The 20,119-nt window shown below is 32.0% G+C and overlaps 3 protein-coding genes across 6 annotated transcripts; 1 reads left to right on the top strand and 2 right to left on the bottom strand.

Annotated features, from left to right (window-relative positions):
• Nucleotides 1-2,021: 2,021 nt before the first annotated feature.
• Nucleotides 2,022-5,708, bottom strand: Tfb1 (transcription factor B1). 2 transcript variants are annotated; one of them, XM_018453517.1, is made up of 8 exons: nt 5,571-5,708; nt 4,725-4,927; nt 4,342-4,543; nt 4,091-4,247; nt 3,469-4,008; nt 3,048-3,375; nt 2,462-2,637; nt 2,022-2,367 (listed from the first exon to the last, which is right to left on the bottom strand). In XM_018453517.1, the coding sequence occupies exons 1-8, from the start codon at nt 5,699-5,701 to the stop codon at nt 2,245-2,247; spliced, it is 1,860 nt and encodes a 619-aa protein (XP_018309019.1). In that variant the 5' UTR covers nt 5,702-5,708; the 3' UTR covers nt 2,022-2,244. The 2 variants fall into 2 exon arrangements, with proteins under 2 accessions (XP_018309019.1, XP_018309020.1); XM_018453518.1 differs by having other exon boundaries at nt 5,565-5,642.
• A 1,263-nt stretch (nt 5,709-6,971) lies between these two features.
• Nucleotides 6,972-10,690, top strand: wkd (TBC1 domain family member whacked). Of its 2 annotated transcripts, none has more exons than XM_018453514.1 (5): nt 6,972-7,105; nt 7,966-8,128; nt 8,219-8,786; nt 9,034-9,303; nt 9,795-10,690. In XM_018453514.1, exons 2-5 carry the CDS (start codon nt 7,983-7,985, stop codon nt 9,897-9,899), a joined length of 1,089 nt encoding a protein of 362 aa, XP_018309016.1. In that variant the 5' UTR covers nt 6,972-7,105; nt 7,966-7,982; the 3' UTR covers nt 9,900-10,690. The 2 variants fall into 2 exon arrangements, with proteins under 2 accessions (XP_018309016.1, XP_018309017.1); XM_018453515.1 differs by lacking the exon at nt 6,972-7,105 and adding an exon at nt 7,439-7,746.
• Nucleotides 10,691-11,631: 941 nt separating this feature from the next.
• LOC108726138 (uncharacterized) lies at nt 11,632-17,971 on the bottom strand. Of its 2 annotated transcripts, none has more exons than XM_018453527.1 (4): nt 17,781-17,971; nt 14,427-14,779; nt 12,858-13,148; nt 11,632-12,151 (listed from the first exon to the last, which is right to left on the bottom strand). In XM_018453527.1, exons 2-4 carry the CDS (start codon nt 14,748-14,750, stop codon nt 11,891-11,893), a joined length of 876 nt encoding a protein of 291 aa, XP_018309029.1. In that variant the 5' UTR covers nt 14,751-14,779; nt 17,781-17,971; the 3' UTR covers nt 11,632-11,890. The 2 variants fall into 2 exon arrangements, with proteins under 2 accessions (XP_018309029.1, XP_018309030.1); XM_018453528.1 differs by lacking the exon at nt 17,781-17,971 and adding an exon at nt 17,300-17,374.
• Nucleotides 17,972-20,119: the final 2,148 nt, after the last annotated feature.

The raw sequence follows: 20,119 nt of genomic DNA, 5'->3' as shown, positions 1-20,119 counted from the left end.
TCGGAATCCTGTTTTCTGATTGGTTACAGAGCGTACGACGAAAATCGGATGCAGTGTGAATCCAGCATGTGGCAACGGGTGTTTTCTAACAACGTATACAATTCGCGTAATTAATTGGTCTGTTTTCTGTTCCTGCACTAGACTGCACTAGAACTCTCTTTCTCACTTTCGTTAAATATCAAACATATATCTATCTCACTTTAAGTTCCAAAAGTGTACACTAGTTCAGTCACAGAAAACAGACCTAATGGCTGCGTTCAGCAGAACGTTTGTTTTGCAACTGTTGGAAGTTTCCTTCGCGCTAATTGGATCATACTTTTAGATCTAGAAGAATGGTCCTATCTCAGCAGACAATCATAAAACGGTTGCAAAACTGTTGAGTCTGCTGAACGCAGCCATTGTCTTCCTAACCTATGACATCACGTCCATTGGTGAGACTTCGCGTTTATCTTCTCGGTTGTTTTCACGTTCATGGCCACAGTCGGACAAACCAGACTAGCCAATAGAGATTGACCGCCGTATATTTAGCAGATAAGTTTGATTTTTTATTTTTTCTTTTATTGGAATAATTTGGGAAAATTTAGGAAAATAGTCTCATAATTTAGGAAATAATAATTTATTTATAATCAATGAAAATTAATCGAGCGTATAGTTAGTAGGAATATTTAACATTTCTCGTTTTCTTTTATTACAAAAGTTTGGGAATAATATGGGAAGATTTAGAAAAACAGTCTCATAATTTAGGAAATAATTTCATTGTAATTATAACATAAATTTAATAAAAATAAAAATCAGTGTCACCATTGTGCGGTATCATTTTCTATATTATCGACTGTTTACTTGCACCTCATTTTGATGCGTGGATCATAATTTACACAAAAATCCAGGTAATCCTGTTACTTCCAATTATAGTAAATCAAAAATAGTAAAATATAAGAGAGAGAGAGAGAGAGAGAGAGCAAAAATATTAATACTTTTGCTCAAAATTGACGACTTATTTTTCATAAAATTAATCTATTTCGAAGTTTAAGGTTTGAGTAATGAACAGATTATTTTATTTATTATACTATCTTTAAGAATAAAATTTCAAAATCCAGCTCTCTCTCTTTAGGAGGCTTCATAGTTTCATAAAATATAAGTAAAAAACAAGTTTCATGACAAAATATTTCTTCTACAAGGCCAAATATACGGTGGAGTGCAGATATGTATCTGTACCACAAATGAGGTGTAAATGAGTTTTTCTCGTCACTATTGCTAGCCCTTAAGTAATAATTATAACAGCGTCAATCAATTGAGAAATATAGGTACACTTATATTCTTACAACTGCCAAATTTTATTGCTACGATAAAGATCAAGTAAGTAGTTTACGAAAACTCACGGATCGCCGTACCCGGTAGCACGAGAGAAAAATAGGATTCAACAATTAAGACACTTAGTTGAGTATATCGCAGATATCATAAAGTATACCAATGCCACTGTGTCCTTGGTAGAATGATAGGAAATATACAACTTCGTCGAGACATCTAGAGATTTAAATTTAAACGTATTGACTCAATCGCAACTACAATAAAGGATTTCAACCTTCGCTTATTATACGAAAATAAGGAGAGATCAAATAATAAATAAATAAATAGTAACAAAGTATTGTGTATGAATCAATAAAATACAATCGATACAAATTGTAATCACGAAGGCATTATCAAAATGAATTAACTAACTTTTAACAAACTTGATTATACAGTGGCGGTATCACAGTTACTTTGATATCATACAATATTTGTAATCATTCGTTTCTCTCACAAGTTGAACTAAAACAGTCACATATTACAGATGATAGATAACTGTATGCAACTACATCATTTTCTTACATAAATTTACAAATACATATTTTCTAGAATAAGATATTTTTAGAATGTCTGTGCATTTTTAAATGTATTTGTTATAAAAATAAATAAATAAGCTGTAAATTGTATTTTTTATAAGGAAATTAATATATTATCGATTGTGATTGGATTTAGTGTTTAAAAAACAAAATTAAAAAGTTATAATCGCGTTAAAAAAAAAATAAATAAATAGTATGTGGTAGCACTAGGACGCATAGACCCGGCATAGCTTTGGTTTTTTTTCTTCTCGTAAAATACATTGACATTAATATCTAATTACGGTAACATTAAGAAATGCAATATGTGACCAATATTGCTGCTTTATTTACGTTACTGTTTTACGAGGACCTTAATGAAGGGCTACCTCATTTGCATTTTTCGCTGTTGCCATACTGCAAACTTCCTATATGCGGTAGTTAACAATTGATTAAGATGACTCGTCAAATGTTGACTAACTGCAGAGAATTCTCTTTGCACACGATCCTGGGAGAAATGGAATTCATATATTATAGAATAATGAATTTTGTATAAATGAATAACATGCTTATTTGTGTATATGAAGTCACCATTTACTTACTTCAAAGGGTTTTAGTTTAGCGGAATGAAATCTATGTAAAGCTTCGTGCATTCTGATTGCTTTTTCTTCAAGCTGTGGTGTTGTCGGAGGAAAACTTCGCCAGAAGTGTCTCAACAACTCACATATACACACATACACGTTACGTAATTCCTTCTCTAAATCTTTCGGTATTAACTCTATAATATGTATATTTACATAATTATTTACCTATATTTATGTATTTATATCTATATATATTTAAATTAACAATAATAATAAATTTAAATTAATAACTAATAAGTTATAGACTCCTTTAATAACAATAAAACAAAAATTCATACATAAGGTTATAGGAGTTACTCTCTGGTTGTTGTAAATTTCGAGAATATATTACATTACACAATACCATATAATTTCGAAATTATATTAATCTCGAAATTTACAACAACCAGAGAGTAATTCCTATAACCTTATGTATGAATTTTTGTCTTATTTATTTATATTTAAATTATTTCACATTGACTAAAGAATGCAAAAAGTCACTAATGATAATTTACTAAATATTATATATAATATGTCATTTGTAATATGAAGAATATATTCTTACGTCCAAGACTTTCTTCTCGGAAACCTTTCATTAAAGATCCACCAGGTGTTAATTCACCTAAAGCTGATACTGCCGCAGCTGGACTAACTAAAGAAGTGGCTGCTTGTCGCGGTAATATACTACCGGATAACCATCCAGAAGCTTCTTTTTTTAAGTGATTTAATGTAATGAACAATTCTTCCAAAGTTGGTTCTGTACTTCCGTAGTTTGGTATAGGTCCATGCAAATATCTATCTACATGCATTAGATTTAACGGTGCTCCATTATTTGTATTTATGTCACAGCTCTTGTCAAGATCATCATAAGTTATCTTCTCTTGTATTCTACGCTGTAAAAAATATATTTAAAAAGGTTAAATAACCCATCCTCAATCCCACCAAACATAAATTGTAAATACATCAAATGGAGTGCAAAGTTGTACTTTTTTAGTCTTTGGTTCATCATCTAGTTCGTTGTTCGCTATTTTACTTGCAGATGGTGTAGATCCATTTAATTGTGGTTGATTGGTTTGTATCAACTGTTTGGCAGTGCTAGCTTTCATAACCATTATGCTATGTTGATTAAATCTCTTGATCATATTTTGATGTACTATATTTCCAGAGGTTTTATCTGCTTTACTACAACCGCTTCCATAATTTTCATCTAATGTTTGATCCTCAAAGGAAGTAATATCTACCAAAGGATCATTTATCTCAGTTTGAAGATCTTTCTTAAGTTCTTGATCATCTATTTTGGCACATTCGGTAAAAAGATCCTTGGTCCCAGTATTGATACGGTCTCTGTGAAAATAATGTGATTGAAAGAATTTTGTCCAGAAATCTGACTCTGACATTTTATGAGGCACATTTTCTTGATGTTTCCTTTTAACGGCTGGATAAGTCTTAAATATACATTCTATCACATCGACAGTTAAATTGTATTTTAATCCATTGCAACCGTCAGTTTGTGGCTTAATATCCGCCTAAAAAATTTGATCAATCCGTTATTCACAATTTATATGTTAAGCAAAAATCTAACATCTTTATAAAAGAAAGCATTATTACCAGGAAAGCACTATTAACACCTATCTCTTGACGTTGTATCTTTTTAGCTTGTGTATACTCTGCAGCATGTTGTGACCAAAATTCTTCCGATGATATAACTTGCGTGATTACTAGATCACGATATAATTGAAGCAACATAGGATGTTCTTGAAGAGTTCTAAAAAAAAGGAATGTGTTTGTAAATAAATTGTTCATCAATTATTTGTGAAGTACTCTTTACAAATATTAACTTAAATTAAATTAAGCCTTACCTATTTTTTTCTTCTAGCTCCTTGTTAACTTTTCGCTTAAATTTTGGTAGTAACTGTTGCAATAACTCTTTTACATCGTCGCGATCTTTAATTTGTGCTTCTTGTCCATTTTTATTTACAAAATGAAATGTGGATGATGTGCCATCATGCAACACCACCTGTAGTTGTATTTTTGATTTTCCCTCTGGTGATATTTTTTGCACTGCAAAGAAGGAATCAATAATTTCATTCGTTTATTGATTGATATATAATTTATATATTTACATACATTATTTGACAATAACATACATGAATAAACATATCATACATATATATGTATATAAACTAAAACATTAAACTAATTACATCAATTTGTTATACTTATACACAACTTTAAGTCTTACATTTAATATCAGCATATTTATGGCTGACAGAAACAGTATCTCTGTTATCAAGCATCCATGCTATTCGTTCGTTCATTACATATAAAGTACCATCCCCTTTTTTATAACGTACTTGACTCACTTGCATCAGCACATCTTCTGAGGATGTAGTCATGGTGGATGTGAAGCGTAATACAATTCTTTTAAAAACAGTAAATACAATCCTAAAAATTATATCCTATTAAGAATAATATGCACAGATATATGTATTATTTTAAGAACAAGTTATACTTATTATTCATAAAATTTTATTTTAAATAGAAAAAGATCGTTACTGTTCATAAATATACTGAACAAAAAATAATTTTTTATATAAGATTGACTGATAAGAATAATTATTATGGAAACAGAGAAAGTATCACTAATTTGCATGAGTGATGAAAAAAATTCTTATAAAGTCGTAGAATAGAAAATGTGAGACGTATTGTATTCCATAGAATTCGAGACATTTTCATGTCCTTGAATATCGCGCGATGATTGTATTCGATGCCTCTTTGTATAATCACTTCGAATCTTTGGGAAAAAACACATGAAGAGTGTCGCATGATGAGTGTAACATGATCACGACGAGAAATAGTTCCGAGGAAATAGCAATTCGCGTCGCGGTGTCAAACAAATACCAAAACGATGTCTGTGATAAGTGGTAAGACCCAGACCCATCCAAGTAACAGTGAAAGATAGTCGTGCATTTCCCATCGACCAAGTATTTCTCGTGTCGCGAAAATCAGCTTTCCACATATTTCAGTGAGAAAAACGCGTGTTTCTCGTTAACAACGAGTAAAATTCGTTGTAAAAACGCACGTTTACCAGTGGCGGATCGCCGAATGCCACGGAACAACGTGAAGATCCGTCGAACGGCACGGCCATGTGCAGAAACACACCACGGCAGTAGACGCATCGCAAGCGCGGCCACGGCCACGGACGGACGACAATACCATCGACGGCATCGACATCGACCTATGCCGATCAGTGCCGATCTATCAGGCGACTGACGGCATTAAGGCTGGTATTCATAGTCAGTTCTTATACACTGCTTTCCATTTGATGACACAAATCGACACAAGCATCGTTCTATCCTTCTTGATATTCAGAGAGTGACAAAGCTAGAACGATACTTGCGTCGACTGTGTCTCCTAAAAGGAAAGCAGCCATATTCAAGATCGTCTTAAGTTCAGCCTTGAGATGGCACGAATCAATCAGAGAGCCGCATTAGCGTATTAAGGCATTACTTAAGACGGTCTTGAAATAAGAACCGACTATGGGCCAGTTTCACCAACGTCGATTAAGGTTGATCGTGATCAACTGTCAACCGTAATTGGTCAATTCTTCTAAACAGCAAATGCGATTGGTCAGTTAACGGCCGCATTAAGCTGGTTTTACATTAATCGCATCGCAGCGTTGCAAGCGTTGCAGTCCAATCAGAGTCGAGCTAGCCTGACGTTGATTGGACCGCAACGCTTGCGACGCTGTGATGCGACTAATGTAGAACCAGCTTTACACGTACAACAATGGCTGCGTTCAGCAGAACGTTTGTTTTGCAACTGTTGGAAGTTTCCTTCGCGCTAATTGGATCATACTTTTAGATCTAGAAGAATGGTCCTATCTCAGCAGACAATCATAAAACGGTTGCAAAACTGTTGAGTCTGCTGAACGCAGCCAATTTTAGTCGTAATCGTAAGGCTGTAAGCAAATCGGCCAATCACAGTCGAGCGTTTAAAAACACGAGATCTTAATTTTGATTGTGATTGGTCGATTTGCTTGCGATCTTACGATTCCGACTAAAATTTTTGTACGTGATGGCCTTTATGACGACGCATTATGGCCCGTTTACAATACACGTAATAAGCTTGGTTTAAGAAGTAAAAGTAAAAAATTGACCAATCACAGTCGAAGAATAATCGACATTGGATATTGTTTATGCCGCTGTAAATATCGCCTCACTGATTGGTTGCTGCTCCGCTGCGTCCGTGCTTGACGCTTGCTGCGTCCAGTGTGAATTAGGCATTACTTCTTAAACCAAGCTTACTATGTGTATTGTAGACGGGCCTTAAGACTGTCGTACTATTTGGTTTATTCAGCTTATACTTTTTACACTCAGCATCTGCGCTTTCTTTCTTTTCAGTGCCAAATATATCTATCTCATTTTAAGTGTAAAAAGTGTAAAAAAGTGTAAACAAGTCGACTCGACAGAGCTATTGTATATATGTATGTATGTACACACCATGGACCATGGTACACAATAGTGAGCTGAGCAACAGTTGAATGAGTCGTGGTGAGTTGTACGGGTGAGGTGTCGGTGTATCTGCGACACCTTGAAATGTCAAATTCGGCGAAAATTTACGGTAAGTCCGATTATCATCGCCACGTGAAAGTTGCGCCCACAGTCGCGTGCGTAATTTTCGCAGTTGCACTCGTCGCTATCCGGACTCGTCCAATCGGATGCCGATTGCCGCATTCTGTTACATACTTTTTTTTCAATCCAAAAGTCTGAAAAGAAAAAGTCCTGCGTCGTTTCGTCCTTTCCCTTTCCCTCCACTGTCTCATTGATATCGCATAGGTATCGTGATTAATTGCTACGACGGGCTATAAAATTACCACGTCGTGCTTCCTACATGTTATGAGACAGGAAATAGCCTCCCTCCTCTCCTCCCCCCTCTCTCTTTCTTTCTTTCTCTCTCTGCGTGGATTTTTGATTGTCGTGATGATCGAGTGATCTGTCAATCGCGAAGTAGGCGTTAATACGTTCGCGCTACGAGTGCTACGAATGCTATGAGGCGTAGCTAACAATGAAGTAACGCGAAACATATTCTATTGGCAGACGACACATGTTTATTTTGCAAATGTACGCGAATTTGATAAATTGTAAATAGTGAGATAATTGGATAACGGAGCTATCACGACATGTACTGATGTATGTACACACTGAGCAGGGGGAAGCTCCTCCCCCACTCCCCTCAAATTTGACAGGAAGAAATAATTAATGGTAGAAGTTTGTATAATAGTTTCTTTTATTTATTTTCTTTCACAAATAAGTTTTAGTATGTGTTTCTGAATAACATATTATATTAAAAAACGGCATTGATATCTTTATTAAAAAATAAAATAACGAAAAATTTACATTGCACATTATTTTTGTTCCATCCTTTTTTTGATACTGTATATACTATTTATATTATATGTATAACAAGCAATATTTTTTTAGAGGAGTAAAAAGATGCTATGGCAGCTTCGATTGTATCACGCAACGATGAGGAGTTGAATGAGGAAACAGAATCAGAGGCCAGTAGTATATATCAAGGATCAGTAATCTCTACCGTACCTGATCGTCACGGATTTCTAGGCGGTTCACAATACAGTCCAGAAAGGTAATTTAACCTCTTTTTAACATGACAACATTTCAATAAGTGTTTTCAAGAAGTTAAATTTTATTGTAATATAATGACTTTATGAAATAGGAAACAATCTATACCACCTGATGTGATATTGCGAAGGGAAAGAAAATGGATACAGATGCTGAACAATTGGAGTCTTTTTATGACTACGAATTACCGTAAAGTCCGTGAGAGATGCCGCAAAGGTATACCACCTTCTGTGAGACTACGCGCCTGGCTAAACCTATGTGGTGGTCAGCTTCTAATGAACGAGAACCCAAATTTGTATGAAGAACTGATCAAACGACCCGGTGAGTCCAAATACATAGAAGACATCAAGAAGGATCTCCATCGTCAGTTTCCACATCATGAAATGTTCGTCGAGAATGCACCTGGACAGCAGGAACTGTTCCAAGTTCTCAAGGCGTACTCCATTCTGAACAGCAAAGTGGGCTACTGCCAAGCTCAAGCGCCTATCGCTGCATTTTTGCTGATGCATATGCCGGCAGTGCAAGCATTTTGGTGTCTCGTTGCGATATGTGACAAGTATCTCATCGGTTATTATAGTCAGGGCATGGAAACGTTGCTGCGCGATGGAGATATTCTCTTCGCTCTTTTGAAGAGAGTCTCGCCCGTTGCGTATAAACATCTAGTTAGTACACATGAATTCTTATGTAAATTTTCTATATAATTATATCGATCGTTTTAGAAAAACAAATTGAAAATCAATTTTAATTATACGTGGAATTTTTTTAAAACAACTCTGTAGTTAATAGAATTTTTATGTTTCTCGAACAATGTAAATAAGAATTTTATAATAAAATTTTTTTTTTTTTTTTTAAGTTATAGACTGATCATAAATTAGTTAGGGATTTAATTGATCGTATTTACTATTTTAGAAAAAACAAAAAATGGAACCAATCTTATATATGACGGAATGGTTTTTGTGCGTTTACACGCGAACATTGCCGTGGGAAAGTATCTTGCGCATATGGGATATGTTCCTTTGCGAAGGCGTGAAAGTGATCTTCAAAGTAGGTCTGGTACTATTGAAAGGTAGTCTAGGTCGTACTTCTCTTACCAAACGTTGTCCAACGACATACGAAACCCTCCAAGTGCTGAGAAATCCACCCCAACATATCATGGAGGAGGAGGTCTTGGTTTATCAGGTGCACACTTTTTTACGCAAATATGAATATTACAAAAGAATTACATTTATTATAAACGATATTTTTTAATAAACTATTATGTAGTTAAGTTAAATTGATAATAATTACTATATAAAATTGGTAAATTTATTTCTAATTTAATTTTTTTACATTTTTCAAAGATTTTTATTTTAACTCAAACGTTTTTTCGGTATGGCATTTTTTCTAATGCTTTTGCAATGTTTTTTCGATTGCTTATTTTTTTTATATGAAGATATATACTGTAATTTACTATTATGTTTTTAACATGGCATTTTGATTGAAAAACATGTCTTTTACAATGTGTTCATTTTTATGAAACAAGCAAAATCAAATTGGGTTGATTTACCATATACCAGTGTTATTTCTATGATGATACATTAAGGGTTAAAATTATAAGATTTTAACGTAATTTTTATGCTTTTATAAATAAGATGAAATATTATATATTATCTGTATTTTTCTTAATGCAGATTCAGAGGTTGAATTTGAGCGAAGAGGATTTTGAATATGAGCATCAGAGGCAAATGTTGAAAAGAAAGGCGGCGGAGAAGGAAACTGCCAATCGAACTGACTGATGATTAAGTAGTTAGATGAAAATATGGGGCGAAATGTGACAACATTTTAACGTATAGCGTCTCAACGTGTGCCTTCCTTTCTGTTCTTTTGATACTGTATCCGCAATTTGTATGTTAGAATTTTTTTGTATTGTAAAATCCAGAGATATGATAAAAAACGGATAGGTACATACACTCTCAAAATACACTACTCAACAAAAAGTAGGGAACACTCGAACACGCTCAAAATTGCACAATATTCAGAACACTATAAAAGTAAAAGTGTCATTTTTGCTACAATGTTCAATAACTCGATGAAAAAAAATCGTAGAACGATCAATAAAAAAACAAATTGAAAGTAAAGATTCACTCTTTCGAATGCTGTGAACCGCATTATTGTGCAATTTTTAGTACACGCCACAGACCTTTGTCAAATTTAATCAAAATTTTCAAATTTGACGGGTATCCATTTGTATCCACGTAGCTCCATGAAGGATCGATCAAATTGAAATATCGATTACCGATTTGAAAAGTAGAGATTTCACGCTTTAAAATGCTTTTTCGATTTATTTTCTGCGACGATTTTTTACCGAGTTATAGTGTTCTGAATATTGTGCAATTTTGAGCGTGTTCGAAAGTGTTCTCTATTTTTTGTTGAGTAGTGTAGAAAGTGGTTTTTCATATACTTTGTGCACACATACGTATACATATCTATATTCCCTGAGCAGCTGGAGTGCATTATTTATCTCTATTTCCTTCATTATTAATTCATTATCAGTACGGATTCTATTAAAAAAAAAGAGCACAATACATTTGCAGATTCATGTAATACTACTTAATTAGTATTTTCTCATTAATGTATTTTTAGTTGATTATCAATATTTATGTACAAAAATTTATTGCATTTTAAAAATAAAAGTATATTATAATGTTATACTAAATAAATATTATCTTTCGTTAATGCCGATCTCATCTTATATTAACCCTTACTAAACGAATTTAATTTTAGATTACATCTTTATAATAATATAATACTTTCCTATAGGCACATAATATTATTTAATTTTAAATAATATTTTAGGCATATTTCCAGAATATTAAATAATATTCTTGAAACATTAATGGATGGTTATATGTCCACTCCTAATAATATTACATGATTATTAAAAATAACATTATTTAGTGTTACTGTAATATTGTATGAATATTAAAAAGTATCATAACACACACATTTACTTTAATTTGTGAAACTGTTATGCCGATTTAGTTTAAAAGTATGTTTAAAGACTGAAAATAATGTTTGCGTGCAGTAGGACTGGATATGTACGTAAAATCACACTGAAACATTATTTAAGCACAAGACGCAGTATAGACTGATAAGACATTTTCGTTACTGGATTGTGAATTCAAACTGCACTAATATTAAAAAAATTAATATTGATAAATATTTTGATAATATTTCAGGGATGTTAAAGGAAATATACCAAGGATATTTATACAAGTGGACATATGTCTCATAACTCATAACATTAAAAAATATACAATATTCTCAATATATTATATAATAACTTATTTTAATTTTTTAAATAATATTTATATAACATTCTAGGAATATTTTACGCCTATAGGGTTATAATAGCATAAGACTTTGTAGATACACTTATTATTATTATTATATATTATTAACTGATAGTACAAACTCTGTGTACAACTTGTTGCCTTTCTGCAATCAAAAATTGGTAGCAGGCTCTACTCTAAATCTGTCTCCACAGGCTTTGCTATTTTAAATAACCGGTTATTTTGAAGTAAACAGTTAACTGTTGTAACCGCGGCATTAATGAAAAATAACCGTTTATACAGTAAATCCCTATTATACAGTAAATATTTCTTTTGCAATTCTTTTCCTTTATCGATCGCGATTCAAACACTTTATACAGAACATACATTCGATAGTATTTTCAATCTCATCTAATGTAAGAATACAGTACATTTTTTACTTTATATACGTGCTCTCAGCTAGTTGTGTTGAAGTTCTGCCAGTGATTACGTTTGTCTATGGCATTCATTACAAATGTTGTCAAACGCAAAAAGTCATCGTTGTCGGCTAATCGCGCGTTGAAAAGTTCTAAGTGCGGCAGTTTCGGTAAAAATAATACACCCATCATAAATAGAAGTGCCATGCTAATGAATGTGCCGATCGCCACGAAGAGTGGATTCATAAGCTGCTTCTGAGTGCTCTCTGTGGTTTCCGTAGCTGCGTACATTGGAATGATCTGTAAAACAATGTGAATTAATACATTAAATAAGAAAAGGCTAAGTATGACTCAAATACTATCAATTTTACAGAAAAACAGCAAGAGACAAAAATTATTTATTTTCTTCTCATAAAGTTCTGAGAATTTTTTCAGAATTTTTTAATATCATATTTTCTCATGTGGATAAAAAATTACATTTAGGATAAAAAACTGTAACAATTAAAAATACTTCTTAATTTTTGTTTCCAGCAAAAATTACAGCCGCTAGGATATACACAAAATCATAACTTCGTGGCGAGGCGCCAAATTAAATGTTGATATTTTCATTATTTATAATACTCTTTTTTTTCACACAAAAATTTGTACGTATTCTATAATAGTTATATTAAAATATGCACAAAATTTTAAAACGATAAATATTGGTCTTTTTTTTTTAAAAAAAATTTCGAAAAATTACCATTACATTTTTTTCGATCTAATGTATGAGACCTCCTAAATATCTGTAATATTTCGTGAAAAAAAAAAATCTGAGCAATAGGTATGTTTCGTATTGTACAAGCTCGCGCACGCTACGTTGATTGTGTATTAGCATTTCGACATAAATCAAAATAGCGGGCACACTAATATACTTGCGTAAAATCTGGTTACACCGGATTGCGGCACCGGGAAAAATCTGCGGCTCGCGCCTAACGGATGGCGCAACGGATCCATGACTTTCGCTTACCGCAGCTTGGTGATGATCTCTCTGCAGCTCAGACGCGAAACTTTTTAGCGGGAAGAAGTAATAGTTGTACATCGATTTAACCGGTAGCTGCGGATGACCGGCCTCGGACGGCGTGTTGCCGTTGCCGTTGCCGCCCGCGGCATTGAGAGCATCCATCAACGACGCTACGTTGATCGCTGACCCTTTTTCCAAGGCCTTTTTGTATAACGCGGCCAATTCCGCTCGTGTAAACGCTAGCGGCTCCGGTTGTTTCACCTTCGGGTGACTAGTCATAGCGGTGGAGTCGCGTACCTGAAAAATTTGCAAGCATACCTAGCATTCAGATTAAAGAAGAAATTGGACAAATTAACATTTTAAACAATTAAAATAAATAGGCAGAGATAGAAGAGACAATTATGAATAATTATCATTTTCAGGTTACTAGAAAGGAATAATTAAGTTGAAAAAACATTGAAATTAAAGAAATCTGCTTTTAAAGGATAGAAATAAGTGTTAAAGAATATTAGGTTAAGAAAAAAGTCTTTTTACAAGTTGATAAAAAGACTTTTAGCAACCCATATATTCTATTTTTTAAAAAATTAGCAATTACACTACTTGATAAAGCAACGTTTCAGATTTAAAAATATGTATTCTTAATTGCGATACGACGCTTTTGAACGGAGTTACAAGCAATAAAGTCAGAATGTTCCTTTTTACTTAATCCGCGAGTAACTCAGGAAGAAAAAATCGTAAGAACATTTTAAAAAAATGATTTTGTAGAGAAAGCTTCATGCTTTCACGATAGATTATCGAAAATTTGCTCAAATTTTTTTTGGGCACGCTACAGACCTACAAAGTAAAAAGAAAGTTTTTCTTTTTTTTCAGCTTGTAGTTTTCTATATATGTAAAAATTACAAAACTCATATAAATTCAAACAATATAGTAACTATTCGAAAGTAGAGATTTCAAGCTTTAAAACCCTTTTTTCAATTAAAATTTTTATCATTTTTAACGAAGATATTGGAGAAAGATCTTTTTACCAGCTTGTAAAGGGACTTTTTCCCTAACTCAATAAAAATATAACAAAGAATTATCAAGCTTTTGAATTACCAACGATTAATAACAAAATTAAAAAAGAGTTTAAAAATAATGAAATTGATTTTTATTTTAAAAAGTTAAAATAAATGGAAAAAGATAGAAAAGACAATTATAAATAACAATTAAGCTTCCAGATTACTAATGATCAACAATTTAAGGAAAAAAATTGAATTTAAAGAAATCGATTGTTGAAGCATTATAATAATTAAACAGAGATAGAAAAATGGTATAAAAGGATTATCAAATTTTCCAAAGGTTACTAAAAATTAATAATTAAACAGAAAGAGATTGAGATTAGAAAAGATGATAAATTGAAAAATAATAATAAACATAAAGGATAAAAAAGAAATGCGAAGGAATAATTATTACGTTTTCAATCTAAATACCAAAGATTTAAAGTACGTTTACAAGAAAAATCTCTATAAGAATTTCTTCTAATTTTTTCTTTTCACTTTTTTGTAAATTAGATTCATTTAAAGTAAATTTACGTACCGCGTAATACTGCCGTATAATGTTGCCCGTGGATTCGACAGGAACATCCGCAATCGCCTTCTGCACGCCTTGATGGACATTGTTGATACCGACCTTGCGATGCTTATTGTGATCATGATAGCCCTGCTGATAGCCTAGGTTCATCGACGACAATCGATCGTACATCGTTAGACTATTAGACGGCATATTTAATTCTTGGAGCTCGATCATTGCCTTCTGAAGGTATTCGCCGCTCGATTCAGCGACGCATAATCGTGTGTTGATAATGATCAGTGAGATTAATACAGTGAGCCGCGTTGCTCGCGATCTCCGTGATAAATTCATACCGAATCGCTTTTATGGAGTTTTTGCATCTATCGAAGAAAATAAATGTCTGATTTAATAATTTGTTAATACGGTTCCGTTTACATTTTTAAAATTTTATTTCAGTTTATTATATTTCTTGCAGGTACACTTGCAATAAAACATTTAAAATGTTTAAATTTATATCATATATCTTATAAGGGAAGATATACCTGACCTCAATCGAATTCGATGAAATTTAATAAGATTATGAAGTGAATTTCTCCGAATATAATGCAGATGACCTTATTTAGAGGCCGACGATTAACCGTTTCTGAAATATCCTATTTGAAAAATCCATGTTAACATCGAATGTCTGTGGAATCTCTCGAAGTATATTATTGCCTCTTTTCCGCGATGCTGATTGGTTCACTCTATGCGCTTACTTCGTGAACGGTTGTCATTGCATTGATAACGGTTTACGTCGTTCACGAAGTAAGCGCATGGATTTTGACAAAAAAAAAAAGGTTATAGTATAGTGGAATTATAATGCAGTTTAATAATGTCAAATACTAAATAGCGCGCGCGTAACGCGCGCCTGTTTTGTACTAGTTAAAAGTTACTAGTTAAAAGGAAAAATCCAAAAATGGCTGAAATTAGTCCAGAGCAGATACCTAAAAATTTGATATGTCAAACAAATTGAAAAATAAATATATATGTATGTATGACAATTTACATATACTTGATCATACAAAAATATAAAGACAAAAATGCATTATTTGAATTACTTATAGCAATAATCATGTAATTTCCCTGTATTTCCTGTGTGGTTGTAAAAATTATTTTTCTCCTTTGCATATTTTAAGACAGTGTCTTTTATGTGTTGATTTAGAATTAATTTTGGCCACTTTTTTCTTTAATATTGCAAACGACTGTCTGGCCTAAATAGGAGTATCATTATATTCGAGGAATTCACTCTATATAATTCTGCCAATTAAATTTCATCGAAATCGGCGCAAAGATCAATTCATAGTCTTCTATTAGCATCTATTCGCTTTTTTAAAAAAACAATAAATTGTCTAAATATGTTATTTAATAAAACTTCTGTAAATTCTTTCATGTTTGGTGGGACATGTATAAGGCATTCCACGTCAAACCGGGCACCTTTGAAATATCGTCATTTTGTAATTTTCAGGATTACTTCATAATTGAAGTAGGAATATGATGATATTTTTACAAAATTTTTAAATTGATGAGCCGATGATGAAAAATGTTAATAAAAATTGTAAATAAATGGAAAATGATTTATTTATATGAAAATGATAAATTAAAAATAACCCATCCATAAAACAGAATATTAAGATATTTAAAATTGGTCTCTTGCATTTTTTTTGTACAACTAATGGTTTCGACGATATAATAATTTGAATGTTCGCATGAGCGACGTTTTTTATGAATTTCTGCAACTTACAAGCGTGAATAATTTTACAAAGAGAATCTTAAATTTTTTTCGTTAAATATGTGTTTCATATTTTTATCTGTAGAATGTCAGTAAATTAAAAAAAAATTTAAAAATGACGATATTTCAAAGGTGCTCGATTTGACATGGAATGCTTCATATGTATATCATGGTCTTTCAAAAAATATCTTCCACAGAGAAATAAAAATAGCTACTTCTTTCTTACTTTAAAAATAGCATAGGACTCTTTACAAAAAAATCAGTACCCTCATAAGTTTCACCCTTTGATCTACATACTTCGTCAAATACTCGTAAAATAGGATAAAGATGAAAAATACATATCTTCCACAAAAATTAAGATAACGAATTCTTTGTGCGCTCATTTTGAAGGATAATAAATATTATATATGTACAAATAAATCGCTATTTAATTTCAAATTACGGATTTTTCAATGTGACAGACCAAAATGATAAATTTTGTTGTATTCACATGTAAATTGTAATTATTGAGGTCATTGATGATGAATTTGCAGTAAAAAATTCAACATTTAAAATGATGAATTCAACTTGGCGGACTAAATTTTGTTAGATTTGAGTGAAACTCGAGTCGCTAATTACGAATATAAAGTCGAAATTTTTAAATTCAAGATGTCAGATCTAATGCAGCTGAGAAAATGTAAATAAAAAAGGCCGAATCAGTTCTATTTACATTTCATGGGAATTTCTTGAAGCATGGGACAGAGGATGTGAGATAGAATTTCATTAAATTGAAGAAAAATTTTACATTTTAGTCCTCCGTATTGGATCTGCCATTTTGAATTTTGGTTACAGATTCATAATCTGCGATCTTTAAAACCTTTACTAAATAAGACGTGAATTTTAATGACGTGAGTTTAAATGCTAATTATTCCTAGAAAAAAAAGTCAGGCTGAAAGGTTTAAAACACTTTTTTTCTTAATTCTTTTTGAATTTTAGAGAAAAATGCTAATCTATTACATGCGTATGTTTGTAAATTAATATTCTTATGAATAATTTTAATAGAATAATTAAAAATTAATTGATAATTAATAACTGATTATTTAATTTCAATTAAAAGTATTGTGTATTTACATATAGTACGAGGATTTCTTACGTGTTTATTATATATATTCTTATATCTCCGCGATCTCCGCGATATCATTGTAGCCGAAATACATTTTCACTTCCGGACGTCACTTGTGCTTTACAAATTACATGTATATTTCACAAAATATAAAAATAAGGGTGTGGTTCAATGCTCTTTCATTATTGTTTTTTATAGCCACTTAAATTATTTATATTTACTTATAAAAATAAGAGATATCTATCAATATTAAGTATCATCTCTTTCGATTTCTGAACAATACAGAGATTAAAAGAAAACCGGATGTGATATGGGAAATCGGACGAGTTATTGCATTACGTGATAAACGATGAAAGTGTTATATCATTTTGAAATTAACACCGCTTTTAAGATGAGATAATATTCAAAATTACGCATGCAGGAAGATCAGGTTTCTCCTGCGAGAGAAAGAAACGGGAAGTGAATATAAGCAGCACATCATTAACGGAATCAATTTACAATTTATATTTACACGAAAGAAAGAGATTTTCCGTTGCGAACCGCTCCGACACGCGGATATATATGCAACTGTCCACGATAATCAAAGAGTCAAATAAATTGACCTGTGCATCGCTCTTGAAATTGCGCACGCGGTTGTCTCGCGACGGACGTACGTCGTAGCCGGAAAACTTGTGCGTACTCGATCGAGGTGAATCGTCGCACTCGTTCGTGAAGTACTATCGCGAACGCACTGAATTAACTTCCTTCACCGGTACATATCCCCTTCCCTCATATACATGTTTGAATCCTTGAGAATGGACACTGGACTACTAAACACTTTCGGCTATTATACCATATATACAATTCGGTCGGAATAAACGAATAAAATCAATCTAGTAGAATAAAAAATAATTGGTTCAACAAATTATAAAATTAAAAATCAAAACTGAAACTATATGTTCGTATTAACCTTGAATTGAATTTTATACAATTATAGTTGGTCTTGAAAATTCCATTAGAGAAGACTGAAGCTAAGTCAACTTTTTAGTGTTGAATTTTTACAGAAAACTTAAAAGCTTATTCACAAAACGAATTCTGTACCATCAGTTACATACATTTGACTATTTAATATTTTAATATTAAGCATTCGAATCAAATGATTGCGTCGCTCACAGTGGTTGCAAGGCAATCGTAAGTAAAAAACTACAAAGTGTCATGAAATACGTAAAAAGTAGATAATCGTGGAGCAGTTATTATTTTATTTCGCTTTAAACATTTAATTTACAATTTTCTTTACTATACATGTAGAAAAGACATTGATTTCGAAATCATCATACTTTTGATTTCGAAAAAATAAAAAATTAGTTCGAAAAAAAGGAAAATGATTATTTTTTAATTTTAATGATCCAGCAAATTACAACGTGTAACTTAGATATAGACATAATATTACACGAGTGTCAGAAACGTTACATGTAATATTATTTGTAATGATAAACATAATGTACAGCTTTTTATATCAGCAACTTTAAACATATATCCTTTCTATATATACTATTATTCTTCAGAAATATACCAATAATATATTACTGTAATGTAATATAAATGTCTTCTTTATATATTTACATATGTATGTACAAAATAGATATAATAGTGATAAAAATTGACGCTACGGATAGTAAAAAGTGAAAAAGATGCAGCGTTGTGTATGTAACATTCAATTTTGAACTGGTCGTGAGTAATCTACAGGGCTACGTTTGGGTCGAAGAGACATTATTATAGCTGTTTGTATCTTCTGTCTATATTGTTTATTAGATGTAAAACAAGAATAGAACGACAAAAAATATTAATAGCATCTCCTAGAATGCATCCTTGATTAATAGTTGGATAAATTCAACGTATCTATAGTATTAGGAGTGTGATTTAGTTTTCAAGATTTTTTTTTCTCAAAAACTGATTTATTTAAACAACATATCATGTAAACGTTTAATAACTTGCTGTACGATCAACATTTAATTCTTTGGCAAGTTCTGAAGTATTCGTTTGAAATAAAGGTTTAAAGAAATAAAGATTTAAAGAAATATTTTTTAAACGGTCGTTTAACGTTTAGTAAATATTCATTTCACATTAATTATTTGTTTGAAATAATGGTTTAAAGAAACATTTAATGTTTTTTAAACGTTTATTTGTAGTTAATTTTACGTTTTATGATTCGTTTTCAAAATAACATTTTTTAAACGTTTATATGAACTTTATTAAATGTTGGTTTTTTGTTATTCATTTATTTAAAATATTTTATTTAATTAAAAACACATTTATTTAATGTTTATCTAACGTCTATTATAAATATGTAAAAAATGTTATTATTTTCTAAAACTCAAATTAATAGAAAACGGATCGGAATAATGAAATCACGGAAGAGAAGTTAACACAATATAATTGCGTTAAGTATACATATATGGACAATAAGAACTGTGTGCATCGATAGTTATAAGTGGCGTAACGGATAAGGTACGAGACTCATAACCGGTGTTCCGATCGGTGCTCCCTTTCTGGTGCATGCGCATTGATGCGGCAAAAAAGACAGTGGTGACAATGGCGTTAGCCGTTCGTGGTGTAGTGTGATGAGCGCAAGTCTTGGCGGACGGATCAACGTGCTCCAAATCCAAATGCTCCCCGAAGAAGCTTTCACCACTGGATCTCAGGATCAATAGTTTGGCATGCATTTCAACTTTTCTTTATAAACTCTTCAGAAAAAAAATATATACATATATCACATTTTCAGTTGTGGGTAATTTGATGGGGATATAATGGTATATCTTTTCGTCCGTGCTAGATACTGCACTGATACTGTTCTTGACGCGCATGCGCTAG

Source organism: Mycetomoellerius zeteki, unplaced genomic scaffold (genome assembly GCF_001594055.1).
Source record: "Mycetomoellerius zeteki isolate Tzet28-1 unplaced genomic scaffold, Tzet1.0 scaffold39, whole genome shotgun sequence".
NCBI lineage: Eukaryota > Metazoa > Arthropoda > Insecta > Hymenoptera > Formicidae > Mycetomoellerius > Mycetomoellerius zeteki.
This window is presented reverse-complemented; position numbering and strand designations above follow the sequence as displayed.

What these genes read in the sequence shown, in the direction of transcription:
- Tfb1 (XM_018453517.1), bottom strand. Translation starts at nt 5,701, where the DNA reads ATGGTATTGTCGTCCGTCCGTGGCCGTGGCCGCGCTTGCGATGCGTCT. An exon ending in GTGTTAATAGTGCTTTCCTG is followed by an intron (nt 4,009 to 4,090) that starts GTAATAATGCTT and finishes CAAATTTTTTAG; the next exon opens with GCGGATATTAAGCCACAAAC. An exon ending in CTAAACTAAAACCCTTTGAA is followed by an intron (nt 2,368 to 2,461) that starts GTAAGTAAATGG and finishes CATTTCTCCCAG; the next exon opens with GATCGTGTGCAAAGAGAATT.
- wkd (XM_018453514.1), top strand. Translation starts at nt 7,983, where the DNA reads ATGGCAGCTTCGATTGTATCACGCAACGATGAGGAGTTGAATGAGGAA. An exon ending in TCACAATACAGTCCAGAAAG is followed by an intron (nt 8,129 to 8,218) that starts GTAATTTAACCT and finishes TTTATGAAATAG; the next exon opens with GAAACAATCTATACCACCTG. An exon ending in AGGAGGTCTTGGTTTATCAG is followed by an intron (nt 9,304 to 9,794) that starts GTGCACACTTTT and finishes TTCTTAATGCAG; the next exon opens with ATTCAGAGGTTGAATTTGAG.
- LOC108726138 (XM_018453527.1), bottom strand. Translation starts at nt 14,750, where the DNA reads ATGAATTTATCACGGAGATCGCGAGCAACGCGGCTCACTGTATTAATC. An exon ending in TTATACGGCAGTATTACGCG is followed by an intron (nt 13,149 to 14,426) that starts GTACGTAAATTT and finishes CAAATTTTTCAG; the next exon opens with GTACGCGACTCCACCGCTAT. An exon ending in GAGATCATCACCAAGCTGCG is followed by an intron (nt 12,152 to 12,857) that starts GTAAGCGAAAGT and finishes ATTGTTTTACAG; the next exon opens with ATCATTCCAATGTACGCAGC.